The 23763-nt window shown below is 38.5% G+C and overlaps 1 protein-coding gene across 1 annotated transcript in view; it reads right to left on the bottom strand.

Moving 5' to 3' along the window:
* Nucleotides 1-23763, bottom strand: part of LOC744846 (ubiquitin-conjugating enzyme E2 Q2-like) — a 40532-nt gene that overhangs the window by 11642 nt on the left and 5127 nt on the right. Inside the window, exons 3-4 of the mRNA XM_024349349.3 lie at nt 12439-12543; nt 3726-3782 (exon numbers count right to left, since the gene is read on the bottom strand). Of these exons, the coding sequence (XP_024205117.1) occupies nt 3726-3782; nt 12439-12543 (162 nt within the window). The remainder of the gene's footprint in view (nt 1-3725; nt 3783-12438; nt 12544-23763) is intronic.

The raw sequence follows: 23763 nt of genomic DNA on the forward strand, positions 1-23763 counted from the left end.
TTTACAAAGTCACAACTATTATGAAATAAGCCATCATTTATTTATTTACTTCTTTAATTTATTTTATTTTTTTTTTGTACGATAGAGTCTCACTCTGTCATTTAGGCAGGAGTATAGTGGGGCAATCTCCGCTCACTGCAACCTCTGCCTCCCAGGTTCAAGTGATTCTCATGCCTCAGTCTCCTGAGTAGCTGGGATTACAGACGTACACTGCCACACCCAGCTAATTTCTTTGTATGTTTAATAGAGACAGGGTTTCAACATGTTGGCCAGGCTGGTCTCAAACTTATGACGTCAAGTGATCTGCCCACCTCAGCCTCCCAAAGTGCTGGGATTACTGGCATCAGACACCACGCCCAGCCAAGCCATCTTTTAAATCTCCTCTTAAGAGGAACCTTTGAAACAGTTTAGCAGCAGGTGTCAAGAACCTTAAGTGTTCATAGTTTGTTCCAGACACTCGACCTCTAGAACTGTATTACAAGAAACTAGTCTAAGATGTAAACACAAATTTAGGCATAAGGATACCTATTTCAACCTTGCAACCACAAAAACAAACACAAAATCTGCATGTGCAAAAATAGCAAAACAGTTAACTCAATTCCATGAACTATTAAGAAGCCACTGAAATATCAACACGGCATAATTTCTCCTGTATCGAAAAACTTTGAAATGAAAAATGGATTACACAAAGGAATAGAAAGAATTTCAATTATGCTGAAATAAGCACAGAAAAAGACCAGAACAACTTACATTGAAATGTTAATTTCAATTAATTTTAGTTGTTATCTCTGGAGACATTTGGTGCTTTCCCCTAATTTCCAAGTTTATGGTTTTATGTAGTAAGCACCTATTGATGCTAATAACTTAAAAATAAGTTAGAAAAAGAATTTGATGTCAGGTGCTCAGGAGGCTGAAATAGAAGCATTGTTTGGGCCCGGGAGTTTGAGGCTGCAGTAAGCTATGATCATGCCACTGCACTCCACCCTGGGTGACAGCGACCCTATCTCAAAAACTAATAATAATTTCAAAAGAATGTGAATAATACCCCACAGAATAACATCTTTATTCACATCATTCTGCTCCCTCCCTTCCCATACTATCTGTTCTTACATATATACAAACATATGCAGAATTGTTTAAATCCTAACTTTTTTCAATTACCTTATATTTCTACTTCAATTGCCAAAATCTCTAAAGGGGTAGTTTATATTTATCTCGATTTTTTTTCCCAAGCCAGCTAATTCACCGATTTCTAGACCAGACTACTGACTACCTTCACTCAAACTCTGCCTATGAGTCTGTACTTCATGGAGCTCCCTTCTCCCTGTGTGCACCTTTCAGCCCTGATCTTCTACCCACATTTGTTTTCCCCACAATGCTCACAAATGCCTTTGGCCTGTATTTCCACCTGTACCTTCAACCTCAGTCATGTTCCCATCCACAAAACTTCTCCACCTAAGTATTAATCAGCACATCCGAAACAGAATTCAACATATCTTTCTAAAACAATATTCTCAGCACATGATTCCCTGCTTAAGGCCTTCTTATCAACAAACATACCAAATAGAAACATGCCTGTCTCAAATTCAAGACTTCTGTCCATCTGTCTTTTCTGGACAATCTTGCTTTCCATGACTTCAACACATCAACCTTCCTTCTCAAAAGAAAAGCATCCAGTGCACCCAAACACACCATGTCCAAAGTTGCTCTGGGCCTGTTCCACATTATTTTAGGAGCCTAGAATATCTGCTTTTCACCTGTCTTAATCTGACAACTCCAAAGTCCAGTCTCCTACCTTTCTAGATTTCCCTCAGAGTTGCGGTCCCTTGTTTTTTATCTTGTGAAGGGAAAATGAAAGGGTTCATGAACTTTAGTACAATGGCTGCCTGACCTATGGAAAAGGTTTAATGTTTTCATGCAGTTTATTCCACCTAAGCTAAACTGCATAAAAACATTAAAACAGACTTTCATTCTAATTGGACAATTTTAAGAAGTATTTTACTCCCAGACTCATAAAATAAGCCTACAGCCAGGCACAGTGGCACACACCTGTAATCCCAGCACTTTGGGAGGCTGAGGTGGTGGATCACTTGAGGTCAGGAGTTCAAGACCAGCCTGGGCAACAGAGTGAGACTCAAACGCTAAAATAAAAAATAAAAATAAAATAAAATAAAATAAAATAAAAATTAGCTGGACGTGGGGCACCGGCCTGTAGTCCCAGCTACTCAGGAGGATCACTTGAACCCAGGAGTTCAAGGTTACAGTGAGCCATGCCGGCGCTACTGCACTCCAGCCTGGGTGACAGTGAAACCCTGTCTCAAAAAACAAACAAAAGCAAGCCTACAACACTACTTTTTTAGTTCTGAAGCACTCTAAAGTACATTTTAGATTAATAATTTCCAGACCAAGAAAATGAAAGCCTAAATTAATTATAAGACCTCAAACAGAAAAAAAATCTTTTAAAACAATCGATACCATGGAATTCACATACATTCTATTTGGTCAATGCAGAGACATAGATCTTTGTTCTGAAGTTCAAATTTAAATGCAAGGCTTCAGAGCCAGAAAACATCTAAAATTATACCCATGACTGACAACTGGCCTAGGCTCAATGTCTTTGGAATTTGCTCCACTAAATTTGCTACTGTTTGAATGTATTCCCTCCAAAATTCAAGTGTTGCCAATGTGATGATATTAAGAGGTAGGACTTTTAAGAGGTGATTAGGCCAAGAGGGCTCCTTTCTCCTTCATAGGATTAAGGCCCTTATGAATGAGGCTTCACACATTGGACCAGCTTGCTCTCCTGCCCTTCTGCCTGCTACCATGTGAGGATAAAACAAGAAGGTCCTGAGACACCAAATGTTGATATTTTCATCTTGGATTTCCCAGACTCCAGAACTGTCAGAAAATAAATGACTGCTCTTCATAAATTACTCACTCTCTCTTATTCTGTCACAATACTATAAAACAGACTAAGACAAATTTCTTTGAATGATTTTTCAGCAAGAGACAGTTTCACTACTTCTGGCAGGTAGTCTCTAAAATATTCTGAAATTCTCCTTTTATGCAAACATAAAATTTTTTAAACTCAGTAGTTTCTCTTCCAAAAAATAACCAAATACAGGTTAAGTACTGATTAGTATTAAATATAATTTTAGTGTTAAAACTTAAGAGCTTTTGTTTTCCAGAAAATAAAATCCAAGAATTCAGATAAAACAATTTGCTCAAAGGCATATCATGAGTTAGAGGTAAAGCCAGAATTTATAAATTACATTCCATTCCAAATACGATGTGCTTTCAATTATTCCATATTAATAGTTATTTATGAAGGAGATTAGAGAATTACTCAAATGTCCAAAACAAAAGATATTTATGATATATATATATATATATATATATTTTTTTTTTTTTTTTTGAGACAGAGTCTTGCTCGTCACTCAGGCAGGAGTGCAGTGGCACGACCTTGGCTCACTGCAACCTCCACCTCCCGGATTCAAGCAATTCTCCTGCCTCAGCCTCCTGAGTAGCTGAGATTACATGTGCCTACCACCACGCCCGGCTAATTTTTGTACTTTTAGTAGAGACAGAGTTTCGCCATGTTGGCCAGGCTGGTCTCAAACTCCTGTCCTCAGGTGATCCACCCGCCATGGCCTCCCATAGTGCTGGGGTTACAGGCATGAGTCACCTCACCTGGCCAAAATGTTATTCTTATATAAAATACCCACTTCATCCATCTCTTCTTCTTCCTCTTCTTTTGAAGTCACTTCTTCTGTTGTCCCATTCTGAAATAGAGAAAGAATCTGCCAGAACTACACAGAACAAATATGCACCTTAGAAGACTGGTGTCATAGCTTTAGTGACAAACTCCCAACCATCTGTCACTGCAGTCCCACTACCAGAGAGCTTATTAAAGTTAAAATGTGCATTTTTAAATCCAACTTTGATTTGACAAACAACAGTTCTCAGCTTTTAAAAATGAAACAATTTTGAACAATTCAACTTAATGAATGCCTTAGGAATAAAGAAAAGCAATCAGTCAAATATAAAGCAAAACTGAAAAAAATTTTAAAACATAATCTAATTTAAAATAAGAAAACATTTTACTTGTACGGCTATGTGCATAAGATCAAAGGATTATTTTGTTTAAAATAAATACACTAAACTATCAATTCCTCAAAACAGCTACATTTTTAACTTTGAAAAGCCTGAATCATTACATAAATTCAATTTCCTTACATTTTAAAAGGTCAGATGTGTTACTTATAATAGACACTTCCCAAAACTAAGAGTATGAATTGATTACCACCTCACTATAAAGCAAATTGTCTTTTTAAAAACATGTAATTTACTATCAAATATCTCTCTATAAGACACAATTTACCAATTAACACAAATTACAATTATCGAGTTCAGAAATTAATCTAATGAATTTTTAGGAGGGGCCTTCGTACCCAGTTTGGGCAAAGGTCAAAAGACAAGCTTCCTGGCCAGGACACAGTATATATATGCAGCTTTAACCATAAAGGCCAGTTCAGGTTAGAACCCAGAATATGTAAAAGATCAAGAAACTAGGATCCAGAAATGAAGACCAACAAAGGTCTCAGCAGTATCTAAGCAGCAGCTTCCAAAATGTAATTCACCCCTTCTTCATTTCCCTAAATTCTTATATTCCAAAGCCAATTATTCTGGGTATCTAAAGAATATATACCTAGCCTCAAAGTCCCAAAGAATTTGGTTGCATCAGTGGTTGAAAGAGCATTTTTGCAGAAGAATCTGTTTTGCAAAAGCTCTCTGAGGTGATTCTCACATGCATCTGGGTCTGTCACCACTAGCCCAGTTACTAGCCTTAATTTTACATGAGATAGCTGAGCCCCTACCCCATCAAAAAGGGGAAGTAATTTAATCAAAACAAAAAGTGAGTTAGGGCTGTGAAATCCTAAGATTAATTTCATTTCAGGACGTGACTTGGCCCTCTTTCTAAAACCCCACTGAAATGACAGAACTTTATAAAGAGAGTAAGTCGGCTGCAGCAGCAGCAAAACAACAAATACAAAAAGAATACCCTTAGTGAACCAAAACTGTAAGGACATGCTAGAAGATACAAAACAGATGGAATCAGACTGCTGGGCTCAAGAAAGCCACAAACACAATCCAAATAATGGAGGGACCACTTTTGTTTGAAGGATCAAATATTCTTCACTGTACTGTCCCAACTATAGTTGGTAAGGATCACTCTGGTAATAGGAAGCCTGTCTTGATGGTCTCTCACTATCAGTGTCAAAACCAGAGAGAAAAGACAGAATGCTTTTTCAATGTAACTCAATGCAGCATCAAAATCTTATAACAGGCTCTGCCTCTTCCTTTTAGCTCAAAATCTGGAAAGCTCACCAGCCAGCACCTCCCCATCCTCATGCCACAGGAAGAGCACAGGTCTGCCAACAAGGAGGGGGAGGCCACAGCAGAAAAGAGTGACAATTCTGAAGACACTCATAACAACTCATACTGATCAAAGGTATACCTCACCTATAAATGAACAGATAACCATGTATCATCAGAGAGTTGAAGAAAATTAGCAACCTGAAAGGAAGGTGCCAAGTCAAAGAAGCACGAATGACCTGAAGCACTGCTAATGAAGGAAATAAGCAGAATTTTAAAACCTAATTGGAATCTTTAGCAGTAATTGAGAAGATACTGTATCCACAAAATACAAAACAGATTACTATGCAAAAGACAATTCTAGGAGGTAAAAATAAGACCCCTAAACCAAAAAAAACAAAACAAAACACCAGTTGCAGAAGGGCCAGGACACAATGGACATGACTCAGCAAAACATTAAGGTGGCTCACATCTGTAATCCCAGCACTTTGACAGATCAAGGCAGGCAGATCACAAGGTCAGCAGATCGAGACCATCCTGGCTAACATGGTGAAACCCTATCTCTACTAATAATACAAAATTTAGCCGGGCATGGTGGTACATGCCTGTAGTCCCAGCTACTCAGGAGGCTGAGGTGGGAGTATCATTTGAACCTGAGAGGTGGAGGTTGCAATGATCCAAGATAGCACCACTGCACTCCAGCCTGGGTGACACAGTGAGACTCTGTTTCAAAAAAAAAAAAAAAAAGTAAAACCCCCACACTTTACAGTTACACAGAAAATCATACTAACTATCAGAAAGAACTAAGAATCAGATAGGCATCAGACTTTTCATCTACAACAATATCAGAACATAAAAGTATAAAGACCTGGAAAGAAACTCAATTATGATCTCAGAATTCTATATCTAGCTCCCTCAAGACAGGAAGCATATCTGTGTATGTTTGCCTCTGGATTCTCCACACCGATATGGATGGAGTACTTTATACAGAGTCAAATATTTGTTGAACAAATGATAACAGACAGCAAGTGCACAGAACACACTCCATACACATCCCCACAAACCCTTTCTAGGAAAAAAAAAAAAACCAGGATATTATTCAGGGATATACTTGAGGGGCAGGGAGCAGGAGACATAATACAAGAAGAGCAATAAGCAAAGGCAACAGTAACACCAATAGTGAAGTCTAAATGATTGCTGAAAATCTCACTGAAAGGTCACAGGCCATATTCTCTGACCATATTGATGCACGAAAAATACCTCAAAAGCCACCTGAAAATGCTTTTTAACTTTTTTTGTTCTAGATAACTCTTGGGTAAAAGAAGAAATTGATCCTCATGCCTCAGTCATCCAACTCCTAAGTATGAGCCCCAGAGAAATGCTGGCACAAGGGTACCATGAAATACAGACAAGAATGACCACAGCAGCAATCGCTGTTCCTAATAACACTGGAAACCACCCACATGTCTGTATCTAGTCAAGGGGATAAATGGTATGGTGTATTCAAACAATGGAGTAAATACAGCAATGCAAAAGAACTATAGCTACACACAATAGGAACAAATTTCACACACAACGTTGAGCACAACGAAGATATGAAAAAATACATATACTGTGATTTTCAAAAGTCCAAATAATAGGCAACACTACACCGTATTGTTGAAGGATGCATATATGAGTGATAACACTAGAGAAACATAAGGCAAGATGAGCGTACAGAGGCATGGTGATCAGGAAGCAGCCTGCAGAAGGTTTCTGTAGTGCAAGCAGTGTGCCTTCTCTTCACCTTGGTGCTGGCTAGGCATTAGTTCCCAAGTACTCGCTCTAACTATATGTTACACTAAGCTTATGTTTTACATAATTTCAATACATGTCATTTTTTTTTTGAGGTGGAGTTTTGCTCTTGTTGCCCAGGCTGGAGTGCAGTGGCATGATCTCAGCTCACTGCAACCTCTGTCTCCCGGGTTCAAGCGATTCTCCTGCCTCAGCCTCCCAAGTAGCTGGGATTACAGGCGTGCACCACCATGCCCAGCTAATTTTTGTATTTTTAGTAGAGACGGGCTCTCTCCATGTTGGTCAGGCTGGTCTCGAACTCCCAACCTCAGGTCATCCACCTGCCTTGGCCTCCCAAAGTGCTGGGATTACAGGCATAAGCCACCATGCCAGGCAAATAAAAAGTTTTAATAGTAAGAGCAATGTGAACAGAGGATGCAATAAAATGACTTGGAAAATACAAACTATTTAGAAAATAGATTTTAAAACTTGTGCAATAAAGTCAAACAGCACCCAAAGAAAATGTATACCCTTACATGTTTGTTTAAAAAGCAGTTTAAATTACACTGATCCACTAAACTAGAAAAAGCAAAATAAACAAAAAGGGGAAATAATTAAGACATAAGGAAAATGTGAAAACAACCCACTAAATTAAAAAAATAAAACTAAAGGAGGATTCTTTCAAAAGCCTAAGATAATAAAACAGTCACGCCTCTGATAAGTGATCAAGATAAAGAAAACTTTGAAGACAAAAGGGCATATAGCCACATGTGAATATGATGCAAAAAGTGAAAACTTTACACATCTTTACAACACCTCAGAAGTACGGATGAAGTGTTCATTTCTTTTAAGAATCTACACTTACGAAAACTAACTGAAGAAACGGAAAATCTGGAGACCAATACGCAGAAGAAGGAAAAAGACAAAGACTCATCCTCCAAATTGGACATTTATTTAAACCAGGGTTTGTCAGCCTCAGCAATACTGATATCTTGGGCCAGACAATTCTTTGTAAGGGTTCTCCTGGTGTGTTGTGGGACATTTAGTAACATCCCCTCTACCCACAGAATTCCAATAAGACCTCCCGACCGTGACCAGTTGTGACCACAAAAATGTCTCCAGATATTTCCAAATGTCCCATGGGAGGCAAAATATTCCTGCAGTTGAAAATTACTGTGTAAACTAGATCTACATCCTAGGTCTTAGAAAAAAGATGTAAAGCTTCCCGAGTTAGCCCTGCATGCCCTTGATACTGAAATGAAATAAGAGCCTTAAAAGAAACAAACAAAACTATAATCTTATTTTATACAGAAGTAAAAATGCAAAAATAAAATATTAACATAGCCATTCTAACAGTGTTTATTATAGGAATGCAAGGATGATTCAAAATTAGGAAAATCTCATCAGGTAATTCACAAATTATATTTCACCATAGAATTGTAGGCACAATCATGAAAAACAAGGTAGCTCTATATGCATTAGGTCCATGTGATATTCAGTGAAAAACACAAGTTGCAGTCTTACAGAAAAAAAACTGAACACTGAACACATATTTCCACCATCTGCTCTTTGTCCTGAGGCTCCACTAGAAATACAGTGAAGAATAAACATTATATAAACACACAATTACAAAAAAAAGAAATGGGGTTACCCACAGAAGAGAATTCACCTCCATTAGAAAATGACAGTAAATGGAAAATGGTTAATTAATGGAGCCAGCAAACAAAAGTGGAGGTCAGGGGGATACCAATAAGAAGGAAGCTAATTTGTCCCACAGCAACCTGGAAAGGTTCTAGACTCAGACACCAGGTACCCCCGAGAGTGGGACTGATAGGCAAGACTGAAAACAGAGATCAACCAAAAGCCTATATAGAGAACATTTTCCAGGCCCTGAAACACACTGCTCTCCTCCATCTCCTTAAGCAGAATCCAAGCAAACATATCCACCTCAGGCAAGAGAATGTAGATTTCACCTCCAGAGGAATGGAGTAGTTCCAGCCATCATTTATGATTGCACCGGGAGATAAGATAGAGGGGTAGAGGATGACAATTAGGAATCAGCATATGTTCCCCTCTAAAAGCTATCAGTTGCCAAGTCTTGGCCATGAAGAACTCCCAATCAATTTTTTATTTTTAATTTTTATTTTATTTATTTATTTATTTATTTATTTATTTGAGAAAGGATCTTGCTCCTTCACCCAGGCTGGAATGCAGGAATGCAGCAGCATCATCACAACTCACTTTAGCCTCAACATCCTGGGCTCAAGCGATCCTCCTGCCTCAGCCTCCCAAATAGTTGGGGCTACAGGTCACCACACCTGGCTATTTTTTTTAATTTATTTTTTTAAAGATGGGGTCTCACAATATTGCCCAAACTAGTCTTGAGCTCCTGGGCTCAAGTGATCCTCTCACGTCAGTCTCCCAAAGCACTGAGATTGTAGGTATGAGCCACCACTCCCAGCCTCCCAGTCTTTTAGTACCTCTCTCAAATATGAATGAACAAAAAAGAGAATTAAAAAACAAAGAATACATGCCAGGCACAGTGGCTCACGTCTTTAATCCCAGCACTTTGGGAGGCCAAGGTGGACAGATCACATGAGGTCAGGAATTCGAAACCAGCCTGACCAACATGGAGAAACCCCTTCTCTACTAAAAATACAAAAATTAGCCAGGGATGGTGGCACATGCCTGTAATCCCAGCTACTCAGGAGGCTGAGGCAGGAGAATCGCTTGAACCCAGGAGGCAAAGGTTGTGGTGAGCCAAGATCACACCATTGCACTCCATCCTGGGCAACAAGTGTGAAACTCTGTCTCAAAAAAGACTACAAATGATAAGCAACATAGAATAGATACTTAAGGAAAGGTTTTAAGAAGAAAAATAAGACCAAAATAAACTAAGAAAAAAATTTATTAAAGAACAAAGAGATGCTAGGGAGAAGACAAAAGAGTATCAAAATCACTTCATAAAGACACTTGTGAATATATTACAAGAATAAAACAAAAATAGAATATGAATAAGGAATAATCAGAGAAGAAAAAGTTCTTAGAACTCAGGGTTCATCTTGGGAGTTGGTCCCCAATGAGCCATACCTCCTGTTATCATGTTCTTGGACAGGCCCATCCCACAGTGAATCTGGGTTGGCCTCAAGACTCACTTTAACCTATAGAATTTGGTAGAAATGACACTGGACCTGTTCCAGGTCTAAGCCTTAAGAACACTGGCAGCTCCACTTCTGTGCTTCTAGTAGCCAAAATAAGTACCGACTATCCTCTTGGCGAAAGAGAAACCACTTGAAGAGGCCTGAAAGGATGAGATGCTATGCAGAGAGGAAGGCCACATGAAGAAACACCAAGGCAGCAGACCTGTGGGTGAAGTAGCCGTCTCAGACATTCCACTGCAGCTGAGAATCCAAATGACCAGTCCCTGACACCATCTAACCGCACAGTGAGAGATGCCAAATGAGACCAGCAGAAAAACTGTCCAGCTAGCCCCAGTTAACCCATACAGTAGTGACAGACAGGCAAATGTGTAGTTTTATGCCATTAAGTTTTGGGAAAATTGGTTAAGCAACAATAAATAACCAAAACAAAACTTAAAGTTAAGACTGTCCAAATAAAATTTCCTAAAAGTCAAAAAATAAGAAAAATATTCCAGAACTTAAAATTTAAAAAAATTAGAAATGACATGAGATACAAGACTCAAACAAGAGGACTAAAATCCAATTAACAGACACTTCAAAATGAACAAATAAAATGGAAAGGAGAAAGTTAACAAAAATATGACAAGATTCAAGATTCCAACATTGAAAGAGCCTATCCATAGGCCTATCGATTCAGTGTGCCCAGCACAGTGAATGAAAAAAGACACACACTAAGTACAATGTTGTGCTATTTCAGCTCACCAAGGAAAAGACAAACTCCTAAAAGCTTCCAGAGAGAAAGTCATGCATAAATGAGTGAAACTCAGGGTGACATGAGGCTTCACCACCATGACTGGTTAGAAGACAACAGCACAGACTTTGAAATTCTAAGGTAAAATTATCCTCAACCTAGAAGTATATAATCAACCAAACTATCAATGAAGTGTGAGGGTAGACTATGACAAAAGTGAATAGTGATGGAGATGTGCTAAGCACCAGGCACTGTTCTAAATGGTTTACATGTACCAACTCATTTAATCCTCACAGCTCCCTAGAAACATAGGTACTAATACTATTACCGGTTCCCCCATTTTGCAAATGGAAATTGATGCATAGAGCAATTATGGAATCAGCCCAAGGGCATACAGCTAAGAAGTAGTAGAACCAAGATTCAAACCTATCTCAGACTGGCTCCAAAACCCAAACACTGCATTGTATTTTTTCAGAAGCCAGAGATCAGAAAATATACCACTCCATGCTTTCTTAGGGTTTTACTTGAGGACATAGTCAGGTAAAATGACAAAGGGAAAGCCAAGAAAGATGACATGGGATCCAGGAAACAATGGATGTACTCTAGGAGAGCAGATGAGAAAAACCTCAAGATGACATGTGCACAGCCAACCCGAAGAACAACCTGCCAAAATGGGCACACAGGAGCCAAAGGCTTTGGAAGAGAAGGAGATCTCACAGAAAGGGCTACAACAGAATTTTTTAAATTAAAAATTACTGTTATGAGAAGACATTGCAAAACAAAAAGCAGCACCAAGAAAAGAAATATTCTATCCTAAATATTCTAGAAAATTTGGCTTCTCGAAGTCCTAATGATAATTAGTGATTACTTATATCACTAAAGATAATATCTGAGGAAGGCAAAGTGGGTGGTATAAGAGCTAAATTCTCATGTATTATACTAAAAAGTCAATAGCTGATGCCTAAATAGGTAAATCCAGGAAGAAGTTACGGGTAGTGGTGAGCTAGTGGAGATTTCTGTTGCTTGCAGGAGATAACATTTGGGTGAGTCCTTAAGAAGCATAGACAGATTTAAGGAGATGGCATTTCTAGGTGAAGGCAAGTCAATGAGCAAAGACAAACAATGAAAGAAGCAAGAACATTTATGGACCCCAGGAATATTCACAACAAAAAGCTGGTGTTAGGGAAAAGGGCAATTGTTTGCCTGCCATACTAAATACCAGCAGTTCCAAAGAATGAAAATGTTATTTTTAGTATCTAAAACAGAACAAACAATTCAATAGGAACAGAAAAACTAACTTCTAAATAAGTTGAATAATTTTTAAAAAATCATCCTAGTTTGACTTTTGTTTGAGACAATTTATTTTAGCTCTTGAACACTACAGAATTTTTACTTTACCTGACCCATGGGTAGTGGTTGATCTGGCATCTCAACATTCGGGTGCTTAGGAAGGTTATATAATCTGCAGAGTCCACATATCAACCACTTCCATTGCTGATGAAGCTACAAAACACATTTCAGTAAATAAGCATTATGTTAAAGAGCACTGAGAAGACATCAATAATGGTATGACTACTGCAATCAATCCAGTAGGAAATAAAAAAGTTTGTTACTGCTCAACTGCAGCTTACAGATATTTTTAAAAACTCTTTGAAATATTTTCAGGAGCCTCTAGTTTAAGAAAGTTACTATGGCTTGGGGTATAATCACTACAACTGATACCTAATGGAATGACAACAATAAAGGCAGAGGAAGGAAGTTCCAGACATTGTCCAATTTCTCATTGCTACCTTATTTTCTTAGAAACTTACAACTTCAAAGAAGAGAACATTACTGCATTAATGAGGTGACCCAAAAAGAAAAAAGAAAAAAAACCACACACAGGCAGTATTGTTACACATGGATTATAAAATTATATATTCCAGTCATAGTTAAAAGTACAAAAGGAAATGTGATCCAGCAGACAGAGCCTGGAAATCTAGATGACCTTGGATATCATATCTAATTCCTTGAGTTTGAGTCTACTCATCTGTAAAACAAGGAAATGAAAACTTTCCCGGAATAGTAAAGATTAAATGAAACCTGTAAAACACTTGATACTTAGTAGGCTCTTAAGTATCTGTCTAAAAAATAATCATTCACTAGGAAACTGCAAAAAATAACTGTAAGTCTCCATGTTTAAGTCCAAATTGTATTGTAAGATTGTTTACTTTAAGGAAATAAGCAAGGTAAACTATGTGCACAAGTGTGGTTTTCATTGTTTAAAATGTTTTTTAATGTATAAGGTGACTCATATGGGATCTAATAAGGACTCACTTCACTTGGTCAGGAACAATTTTCTGGGTGTCTCTGACCAAGAAAAGAGATGAAGAGAAAGAAGCAGGTTTACAAAGGACAAAGAAAGAAGACACAGGATTAGAATGGGTTAACAAAGCAAAGAATAAGCCTTCCCAAAGTGAACAATGAAGCAAGTGGAAACAGGAAGGTTGAACCGTAAATTAGGATCCACCAAAAATCCTCATGCTTAAAAGGAAGCCAAGCCCTAGTGTGGATTCATTATGCACCCAATGTGCTCTGTTTTGTGCTAAGTATATAATGAAGATGAGGCAGGGTGATCTGGACACAGACCTGGACACTCTGACCTCTGGCACAGAAGGGGCTACAGGAGTGCTGGGGTGAAACAGGAATTAAAAGAAATTAAAGAATGTGAAACTACCATCAGAGTGAACAGGCAACCTACAGAATGGGAGAAAATTTTTGCAATCTTCCCCTCTGACAAAGGACTAATATCCAGAATCTACAAAGAACTTAAACAAATTTACAAGAAAAAAATCAAACAACCCCATCAACAGAGACTTCTCAAAAGAAGACATTTATGCAGCCAACAGACACATGAAAAAACACCCATCATCACTGGCCATCAGAGCAATGCAAATCAAAACCACAATGAGATACCATCTCACACCAGTTAGAATGGCAACCATTAAAAAGTCAGGAAACAACAGGCGCTGGAGAGGATGTGGAGAAATAGGAACACTTTTACACTGTTGGTGGAACTGTAAACTAGTTCAACCATTGTGGAAGACAGTGTGGCAATTCCTCAAGGATCTAGAACTAGAAATACCATTTGACCCAGCCATCCCATTACTGGGTATATACCCAAAGGATTATAAATCATGCTGCTATAAAGACACATGCACACATATGTTTAGTGCGGCACTATTCACAATAGCAAAGACTTGGAACCAACCCAAATGTCCATCAATGATAGACTGGATTAAGAAAATGTGGCACATACACACCATGGAATACTATGCAGCCATAAAAAATGATGAGTTCATGTCCTTTGTAGGGACATGGATGAAGCTGGAAACCATCATTCTCAGCAAACTATCGCAAGGACAGAAAACCAAACACCACATGTTCTCACTCATAGGTGGGAACTGAACAATGAAAACACTTGGACACAGGATGGGGAACATCATGCACTGGGGCCTGTTGTGGGGTGGGGGGAGGTGAGAGGTATACCTAATGTAAATGATGAGTTAATGGGTACAGCATACCAACATGGCACGTGTATACATATGTAAAAAACCTCCACATTATGCATATGTATCCTAGAACTTAAAGTATAAAAATAATAATAATAAAAAAGAATGTGTAAGCAAACACTGTTTGTAAAAAAAAAAAAAACCGAATCCCCCCTAAGAAAGAAAAAGAGGTGGAGTCCTTTAAAAATTAACTGCCTGTTTTTCTGAGGCTAGTGAACCTCATCTCTCCTCCTCTCCCAGGCATTGTGAAGACCCTGTTTCTCTAGCTGTGCAGCTGCAAGGTCACTAGACAGATAAACTCAAGTTGTAAAACATGTTTTTCCTTGAAAAGTAAGAAATAATGTAATGCATGTCTCAACTGAATAACTGTCTTTGTTTCTTGCTTCTGTAATATGCTTCCCCTTGCACAGATCTTCCCCGAACCCACAAAATGCTTAAAAGGTAACCTGACTCTTTGTTCAGGGCTCAGTCCTTTAGATGTTAATTTGACTGGGCCGGTGCACCTAAATAATAATATATATCCTCCTCAACCCCTCAGTCTCTCGGATTCCTAAATTATCCCACTGCAGTGGGAGAGAGGCAGCAGGTTAGTGAGTCATACCAAGCAACAAGAAAGACAGGGTAGTGGCCAGGCACAGTGGCTCACACCTGTAATCCCAGCAATTTGGGAGGCCGAGGTGGGTGGATCACCTGAGGTCAGGAGTTTGAGACCAGCCTGGCCAACATGATGAAACCTCATCTCTACTAAAAATACAAAAATTAGCTGGGCATGGTGGCAGATGCCTGTAATCCCAGCTACTCAGGAGGTTGAGGCACGAGAATCACTTGAACCCAGGAGGTGGAGGTTGCAGTGAGCCGAGATTGTGCCATTGTACTCCAGCCTGGGTGACCAGAGTGAGGCGAGACTTCACTGCAAGAAAAGAAAGAAAGAAGAGAGAGAGAGAGAGAGAAAGAAAGAAAGAAAGACAGGGTAGTACATTTTCCATGAATTTCAATTTTACTCCCTTCACCACCACGCACACACACAAAAAGCATTTGAGGGATGGGAAGAAGAAACTGAGATCACAGGGAAAATAGTAAGAACATTCAGAAGGACAGGTCTTAGAAATTTACTAGTTTGGGGGGATAAGAGAACAGTAGCATATAAAAGAACGCTAAGACAGTTCCCAGGTTTAGGCATGGGTGACTACTTTGATTATTTCATTTTGTCCCACTCACAATGACAAGGAGAATTATTGATGGAACACATGATGGGGCTGATAGGGTGCTAGGAGGTGGATACATGAAAATTTAAATATCATTTTGAACACCCATGTCATGCCAAGTGAGATTCCCTAACATATATGATATACAGACAGATATATGGGTATGAAACTCTGGAGATGAATACAGATTTAGGAATCCCTGGAACACAGGTCATGACTTAAGTAATAGGAGTCAAAGATTACTCAGAGAAAGCACAGAATGAGAAGAGAAGAAAGAAGTAGGCCAAGGAAGAAGAGCTCGGAGGAGACTAAGGCAGGGTGATAAGATCAAAACAGGAGAAAATAATCTGATAAAAGTCCCACTTGATTATCACGTCCCTTCCCAGAGGATAGGGAAATACCTTTTTTGTCTTTTATACCCAATTATCACAGGTCCTGGCACAGAAGCCACACAGTCTTTTTTAATTGTGTTCTACTATTCACAGTTTCCTGTATCCAACAGGGGAGAAAAAAGCAAGTATAAACTAGCACAGACATAGATTTTTTTTTTTTTTTTTTTGAGACGGAGTCTCGCTCTGTCGCCCAGGCTAGAGTGCAGTGGCGCGATCTCGGCTCACTGCAAGCTCCGCCTCCCGGGTTCACGCCATTCTCCTGCCTCAGCCTCCCGAGTAGCTGGGACTACAGGCGCCCGCTATCACGCCCGGCTAATTTTTTGTATTTTTAGTAGAGACGGGGTTTCACCGTGTTAGCCAGGATGGTCTCGATCTCCTGACCTCGTGATCCGCCCGCCTCGGCCTCCCAAAGTGCTGGGATTACAGGCGTGAGCCACCGCGCCCGGCCGACATAGATGTTTTTACACTGTATACTAAAGGGGTCAGATTATATACAATATTTTATGCCTTACTTTTTTACTTAATATATCTTAGAAGTTTGCACATGCTCTTATGGAAAGACTGGCTGCATTTTTTTTTTTGGTCTACAACAGAATATTCTATTATAAAACTGTACACTATAATTTTTATTTAACCAACTCTTTATTGGTGGACATTAAGAACGGAGGAATGTTTCAACAAGGGAACAATCAACATTAACAAAATACTGCAGAGGGGTCAATTTGGGGACTAAGAGGGGAGCCACTGGATTTGGCAACTAGGAGATAAATTTTAGTGCAACGATGAAGGCAGAATCCAGATTATAATGAGCTCAGTGAAAAAAGGTGAAGACATGTAGCTTATTCTCTCAAGAAACTAGGTTATGATAAACTGGCAGAGGCTGTAAGACTGGGAGGTGAGTTGTTTTCTCCTTCATGTAAATACATTTACTTTTTTAAACACTAGGCCCAAATTTATATCCTACTTCATTTAAGTTTTGAACATGTTTATGTTGTATGTATGTTATGTAATATTTTAGACACTGAAAAAAACCTCATTTCTGCTATTATAAAACTGTTATCTTTAGATACTCAGAAGCAGCTTCCTAAAAGGAGGTAGCAGTAATGGAGCTATGTCTATCATTCTTTCCCATCAACCCCCTTGCTGGAGATGTAAACATGTGTCCATCAAGCCTTTAATTTTTACCTCTTATCTTCATGGCTCTCCATACAAAACTTAACTCTATTTTGTATGTGTATGTGTGTTTATATGTATATGTATATCTAGAAAGAGAGAGAGAGAGAGAGAGAGTCTTGTTATGTTGCCCAGGCTGATCTCAAACTCCTGAGTTCAAGCAATCTTCCCACCTTGGCCTTGAAAGTGCTGGGATTACAGGTGTGAACCACTGTGCCCAGCCTCAGCCTTAATTCTTAAAATATCTTCAAACCAATGTTCTTCTGTTCTAATTTTTAAGAATAGATGTGTTTAAACCTACTACAACTTATTTTGACAAAAACTGAAGTTAAGACTCAAACTTCCTCAAATGGCCAGTTCTCCTAAAACTATTTATAGAATAATCTATCTTTTCACTAGTAAGTTAAAACACCACCTTTTCCTTATAGTAAATTCTTATTTGCATGACTCTGGTTTTAAACTTCCATTACCTTTATCTGTCTGGCCCAGGGCTAGTCCACAATATTTTATTTAATATCTGGTTGAAAGAGTCTATACTTTATTATTTTTTATTATTTACTCTTCTAAACAAATTTTAGAGTCATTTTGTCAAGTGCCAAAAATAAATCTGCTGGAATTTCTACTGAAATTTGTATATATACACATACATACACAATTTATATATATAAAATACAAAATGCGTATATATACACACACTTTTTTTTCTTTTTTCTTTTTTCTTTTTTTTTTGAGACAGGGTCTTACTCTGTCACCTAGGCTGGAGTTCACAGGCATGATCTCGGCTCACTGCAACCTCTGCCTCCCAGGCTCAAGTGATCCTCCCTCCTCAGCCTCAGGAGTAGTTGGAACTACAAGTGTGTGCCACAGACACCCAGCTAATTGTCATCTACCCACCTCAGCTTCCCAAACTGTTTGGATTACAGGTATGAGCCACTGTGCCCAGCAGAAATTACATTTATAAATTAATATGAAGACACGGTGATAACTAACATATTTATAACATGAAATCTGCTCATCCAGGAACATAAAATGCAAATCTCTCATTCCACTCAGCAAAATTTTGTCCTGTCCTTGATAAAAGCCCTGCACATCTAAGTTTATTCCTAGGTATTTAATTTTTGCTGAAATACCTGAAAAAATACTTCATCACTATATCTTCTATGTGATTATAGCTAACATTGGGGAAGGCTATTGATTTTTATATAAAAGAACTTTTAACCAGTAATCTTAAAATTTTTTTTTCAGTTGGTTCCTTTGGATATTTTTAGGTAAACAATCATGTCAACTGAAAATAATGATTGTTATTTTTCTATAAAGACTATGACATCATGGGAAAATACAGTAAATACTTTTTAAAAGAATATAAAATGGCTGGGCACAGTGGTTCATGCCTGTAAATCCCAGCATTTTGGGAGGCCAAGGTGGGCAGATTACGAGGTCAGGAGATCGAGACCATCCTGGCTAACATGGTGAAACCCCATCTCTACTAAAAAATACAAAAAATTAGCCGGGCATGGTGGTGGGCACCTGTAGTCCCAGCTACTGGGGAGGCTGAGGCAGGAGAATGGTGGGAACCCAGGAGGTAGAGCTTGCAGTGAGCTGAGATCATGCCACTGCACTCCAGCCTGGGTGACAGAGTGAGACTCTGTCACAAAAAAAAAAGAAAAAGAATATAAAACTATAGAGAATATGACCTCAACTATTTAAACATATGTATAAGGGTTATGTATTTTACTAGCAAAGAAAAAATATATACTGGCAGAAAATGGCCATCATGTCAACTGTCAATAGTGGTTATATTAGGTAGATAAATTATGGGAGACTTTAATTTTTTTCTTTTCTCTTTTCTGTACTTTACTAATTTTCTCAACAATGGTTGCTTATGAGTTTTATAATTTAAAAAAGGTTTTTAAAATTTTTCCAACATGGAAAGTTGTACTTCTTTATATACTAAAACAAGAACAAAACTTCCTATTTGAATACCTTTGACTTTTACTGCAGACTTACAGACCCTTGAAAGAAAAGGCAATCCCCTCCCACTAGTTCTGGTGTCATTCTCCCCTTCTCTCCTTTCACTTCCACCTTGGTCTTTTTTCTACTTCCCACCTTGGCTAGTGGTCACTACCCAAAATGCTTGCTTGGCTTAATGGTTAGAATTCAGGGAAAAAGAGATCCTGAATTCCTAATCTAAACTAAGGTTATACATGTGGGAAATAATAAAGAGAATCCAGGTAGTAAGTAAGATTGGAAGGACTTACAATACCCAGACTTTAATTCCTCTAATATTACAGTCATTAATCATGCTTTTGTTTTTATCATATCTTAATATTTAATTTCTAAATATAATGTTCATGAGGAAAAGAGAAAATAGCTTGGCTTCTTTCCTCACTGAATTGTTGTTCTTAGCATCTTCTAGACATTCCAGAACTGATGTCAGATTTGGCTCATCATAGTCCACAAACCATATTGGTAAAGAAAATGAAGAGGATTCCTGTTTAACACAGAGACACCTATGTTAAACATTACATACAGACTAACCCAAATATGCAATTAAACCACACCACTAAATGGCAAGATGACAATGGATTTAAACAAAATGTATGGGGGAAAAGGCAACACATTAAATTCATGTGAGGAGCTGGACTTCTGAAACAGCCATTCTCCTTGCATAGCACTGTCTGCTGCTACAGCTCATAGAAGTCAACAATTTTCTTCAACACTGGTAGGCAGCCTCTAAATGGCCCTGATCACCCTCACCCTCCTGCCATTCACACCCTTGTAAAATTCCACCCCTGGACCTAGTGACTCACTTCTAACAAAGAGAATACAGCAAAAGTAATAACATCACTTCTGAGATGAGGCTACAAGGAGACTACGATGCCTGCCTTGGTCACCCTTCTCCTGCTCTTTCCATTGCTCCCTCTGATGGAAGCCAGTTGCCATGTGATGAGATGCCCTATGGAGAGGCCCACATGGCAAGGTATTGTAAAAGGCCTCTGACCAATAGCCATCTAGAAACGGAGGCCCAGTCCAGCAGCCTCTGAGGTGAATCCTGCCAGTGTGAGCTTGGAGACAGATTCTCTCCCTATCCTGCCTTGGGATGATCACAGCCGCCATCAACACCTTCACTGCCTGGTGAGAGACCAAGCCAGTGAACCCAAGATAAACTGCACAGAATTCTGACCCACAGAAACTGTGAGATAATGTTTGTTGTTTTAAGCTGCTAAATTTGTTACAGAGCAATAGATAACTAATTCAAACAGCATAAAATTCTAATATTTTATTCTATCACACAAACCAAGTAATACCAAAAATGCCATTACTATACATGTATTTTCAGAACACAATTACGTGTGATTTTTTTTAAAAGCTAATGAACTAAGCATTATGGGCTTTCACCCACTAATAGACATTTACTCTGTTGTAGGATTTTCCATTATAAATTGGGGAAAAGTCATTATTATTATATATTAGCTTCAGAAGAACTAGGTTCAAGTCATGCAAAACCATTTCGCACAAACAACTTTAGGAAATATTGCTTTAAAAACTGTAATCTGAATGATAGCTGAAGCCACAGAAACCAAATATTTACCAAAGGTTCTTTTAAGAAAACCAAGTTGGCCGGGTGTGGTGGCTCACACCTGTAATCCCGGCACTTTGGGAGGCCGAGGTGGGCGGATCACGAGGTCAGGAGATCGAGACATCCCAGCCAACATGGTGAAACCCCGTCTCTACTCAAATAATAACAATTAGCCAGGTGTGGTGGCATGTGCCAGTAGTTCCAACTACTCAGGAGGCTGAGGCAGGGTAAGAGCTTGAACCCAGCTTTCAGTGAGCTGAGAAGCGCCACTGCATTCCAGCCTGGTGACAGAGCAAGACTCCATCTCAAAAAAAAAAAAAAAAAAAGAAAGAAAGAAAAGAAAAACAAGTTGTATTGAAGGAGCATATCATTAACAGTATATCTATTCAATAATGATTTTACTATTCTCATTCTTCTCATTCCTCTCTTATAGTGTCCCAAATCTCTTTACAGTCTAAAAGAAACTCCTCAGAATTAATCCTATTCTTTTTTTTTTTTTTTTTTGAAACGGAGTCTTGCTCTGTCACCCAGAGGCTGGATGCAGTAGTGCGATCTCAGCTCACTGCAAGCTCCGCCTCCCGGGTTCACGCCATTCTCCTGCATCAGCCTCTGGAGTAGCTGGGACTTTAGGCACCCACCACCATGCATGGCTAAGTTTTTGTATTTTTAGTAGAGACGAGGTTTCACCGTGTTAGCCAGGGTGGTCTCGATCTCCTGATCTCGTGATCCGCCCACCTCGGCCTCCCAAAGTGCTGGGATTACAGGTGTGAGCCTCCATGCCTGTCCCAATCCTATTCTTAAAGAATACCACTTATTGACTATTGCATTTTCATCTCCAAATTCTTCAGCATACATTGGGAATACAACATATGGACCATTTTCACATTTTTAGTTTTGGGGGTTTTTGTTTGTTTGTTTGTTTGTTTTGGCTAAAGAAACTGCAACTAGATTTAGGACCTCATTCTATTAGGTTAGTATCTGTCTACTAAACTTCAGCATAAGCAAAATAAAATACGTGTTGTTGCTCTGGACTGAAACCCCTCAAAACCAAATTTTAAAAATTACAAAAACATTAACTGAAATCAAGTTTTTAAAAATCTTGTAGATGAAAAGATATGATATATAGTAGGTGTAAGTACCTATTTCAATGGTTCACAAAGTTTGGCCCTCAGACCCCCAGGTCCAAACTGTTTTGACAGGAATACTGACATGGTGACATTTGCTTTAAGGGTGCAGATGCAATGGTGGGTAAAAATGCTGGTACTTTAGCATAAATAAAGGCAGTAACACCAAACTACTAGTAGTCATGGTATGACTACTATGCACAGGAAAGGTTTAAAGGTGTAAAAAGGAAGGGAGGGCCAGGCACGGTGTCTCATGCCTGTAATCCCAGCACTTTGGAAGGCCAAGGTGGGCAGATCACCTGAGGTCAAGAGTTTGAGACCAGCCTGGCCAACATGGTGAAATCCCGTCTCTACTAAAAATATAAAACTTAGCTGGACACGGTGGTTGCATGCTTGTAGTCCCAGCTACGTGGCAGGCTGAGGCAGGAGGAGGATTGATTGAGCCCAGAAGGTTGAGGCTACAGTGAGCTGTGATCATGCTACTGCACTCCAGCCTGGGTGACAGAACAAGGCCCTGTCTCAAAAATAAAAAGAATGTCTATGATGAAGCAGTGAAAATTTTACATCTTAATCCTTGAATATATCTTTTTAATATTTCAAGTGATGAAATGGGAAGTATACATGAGCATTCCTACAGACTGCCTAAGAAAAAACCCTCATGTGACTAAGTTATGAAGTGAATTAACCACTTTAATGGAATATCATTTTTACTTCAAATGATGACTGAAAAAATTTTATTTCAGCTTGGGTTTTGGGAGACATTTTCTCAAAAAAAAAGGAGATTCTGTTATTTCAAGGAAAACAACAGACAGGCCATAATAAAATTAAACAATAAAATTGCTAATACTAAAACTCAAGCTTTTGAACAAAAAAATTAGAATTTTAGAAAACTTATATCCACCATCACTTTCCAGAAGTATTCTGATGAGATTGATGGTGATATTGATGAATGTATTTTGATATCATATAATCAAACATATCAATATATAGAAGATCTCAGTGAACCATTATTTTCGAACTGAACAATGCATGATGTTATAATATCATGCAAGGGTAAAAGATCCAAAGTTCAAGAAAAATCAAGTTTTGATGGAGTATCAAAAAAGAAGCCAAGGCAACATGGCAAAACCCTGTCTCTACAAAAAATACAAACAATTAGCTAGGTGGGGTAGTATACACCTGTAGTCCCAGCTACTCTGGAGGCTGAGGTGGGAGGAGCACCTGAGTCCCCAGATACTGAGGGTCCAGTGAGCCGTGATCATAGCACTGCATTCCAGCCTGGGCAACAGAGCAAGACCCAATCTCAAAAAAAAAAGAAAAAGAAAAAGAAATATCCACAATGATCTAAAATGCCTATCTGTATGAGATTAGCCTTTGTTCACATTTTTTCAAGCAAATATCACACAATAAATTGAATGCAGGTACAAATGACATATCAAACTATGAGATTAGCCTTTGTTCACATTTTTTCAAGCAAATATCACACAATAAATTGAATGCAGGTACAAATGACATATCAAACATCAAAGAAATTTGCAAAAGATGTAAGATTGTACTACTTTGAGTTTAGAAATTTTCTTTTCATAAAAGCATTTATAACAATATTTGGTGAGCTTTTAAAGAATATTTTAAGTATTTCTGATTTAATTTCTAGTGATAAATACCAATAGATATAACCTACATACACAAAAGCTCCTT

This window comes from Pan troglodytes, chromosome 16 (assembly GCF_028858775.2).
Source record: "Pan troglodytes isolate AG18354 chromosome 16, NHGRI_mPanTro3-v2.0_pri, whole genome shotgun sequence".
Classification (NCBI taxonomy): domain Eukaryota; kingdom Metazoa; phylum Chordata; class Mammalia; order Primates; family Hominidae; genus Pan; species Pan troglodytes.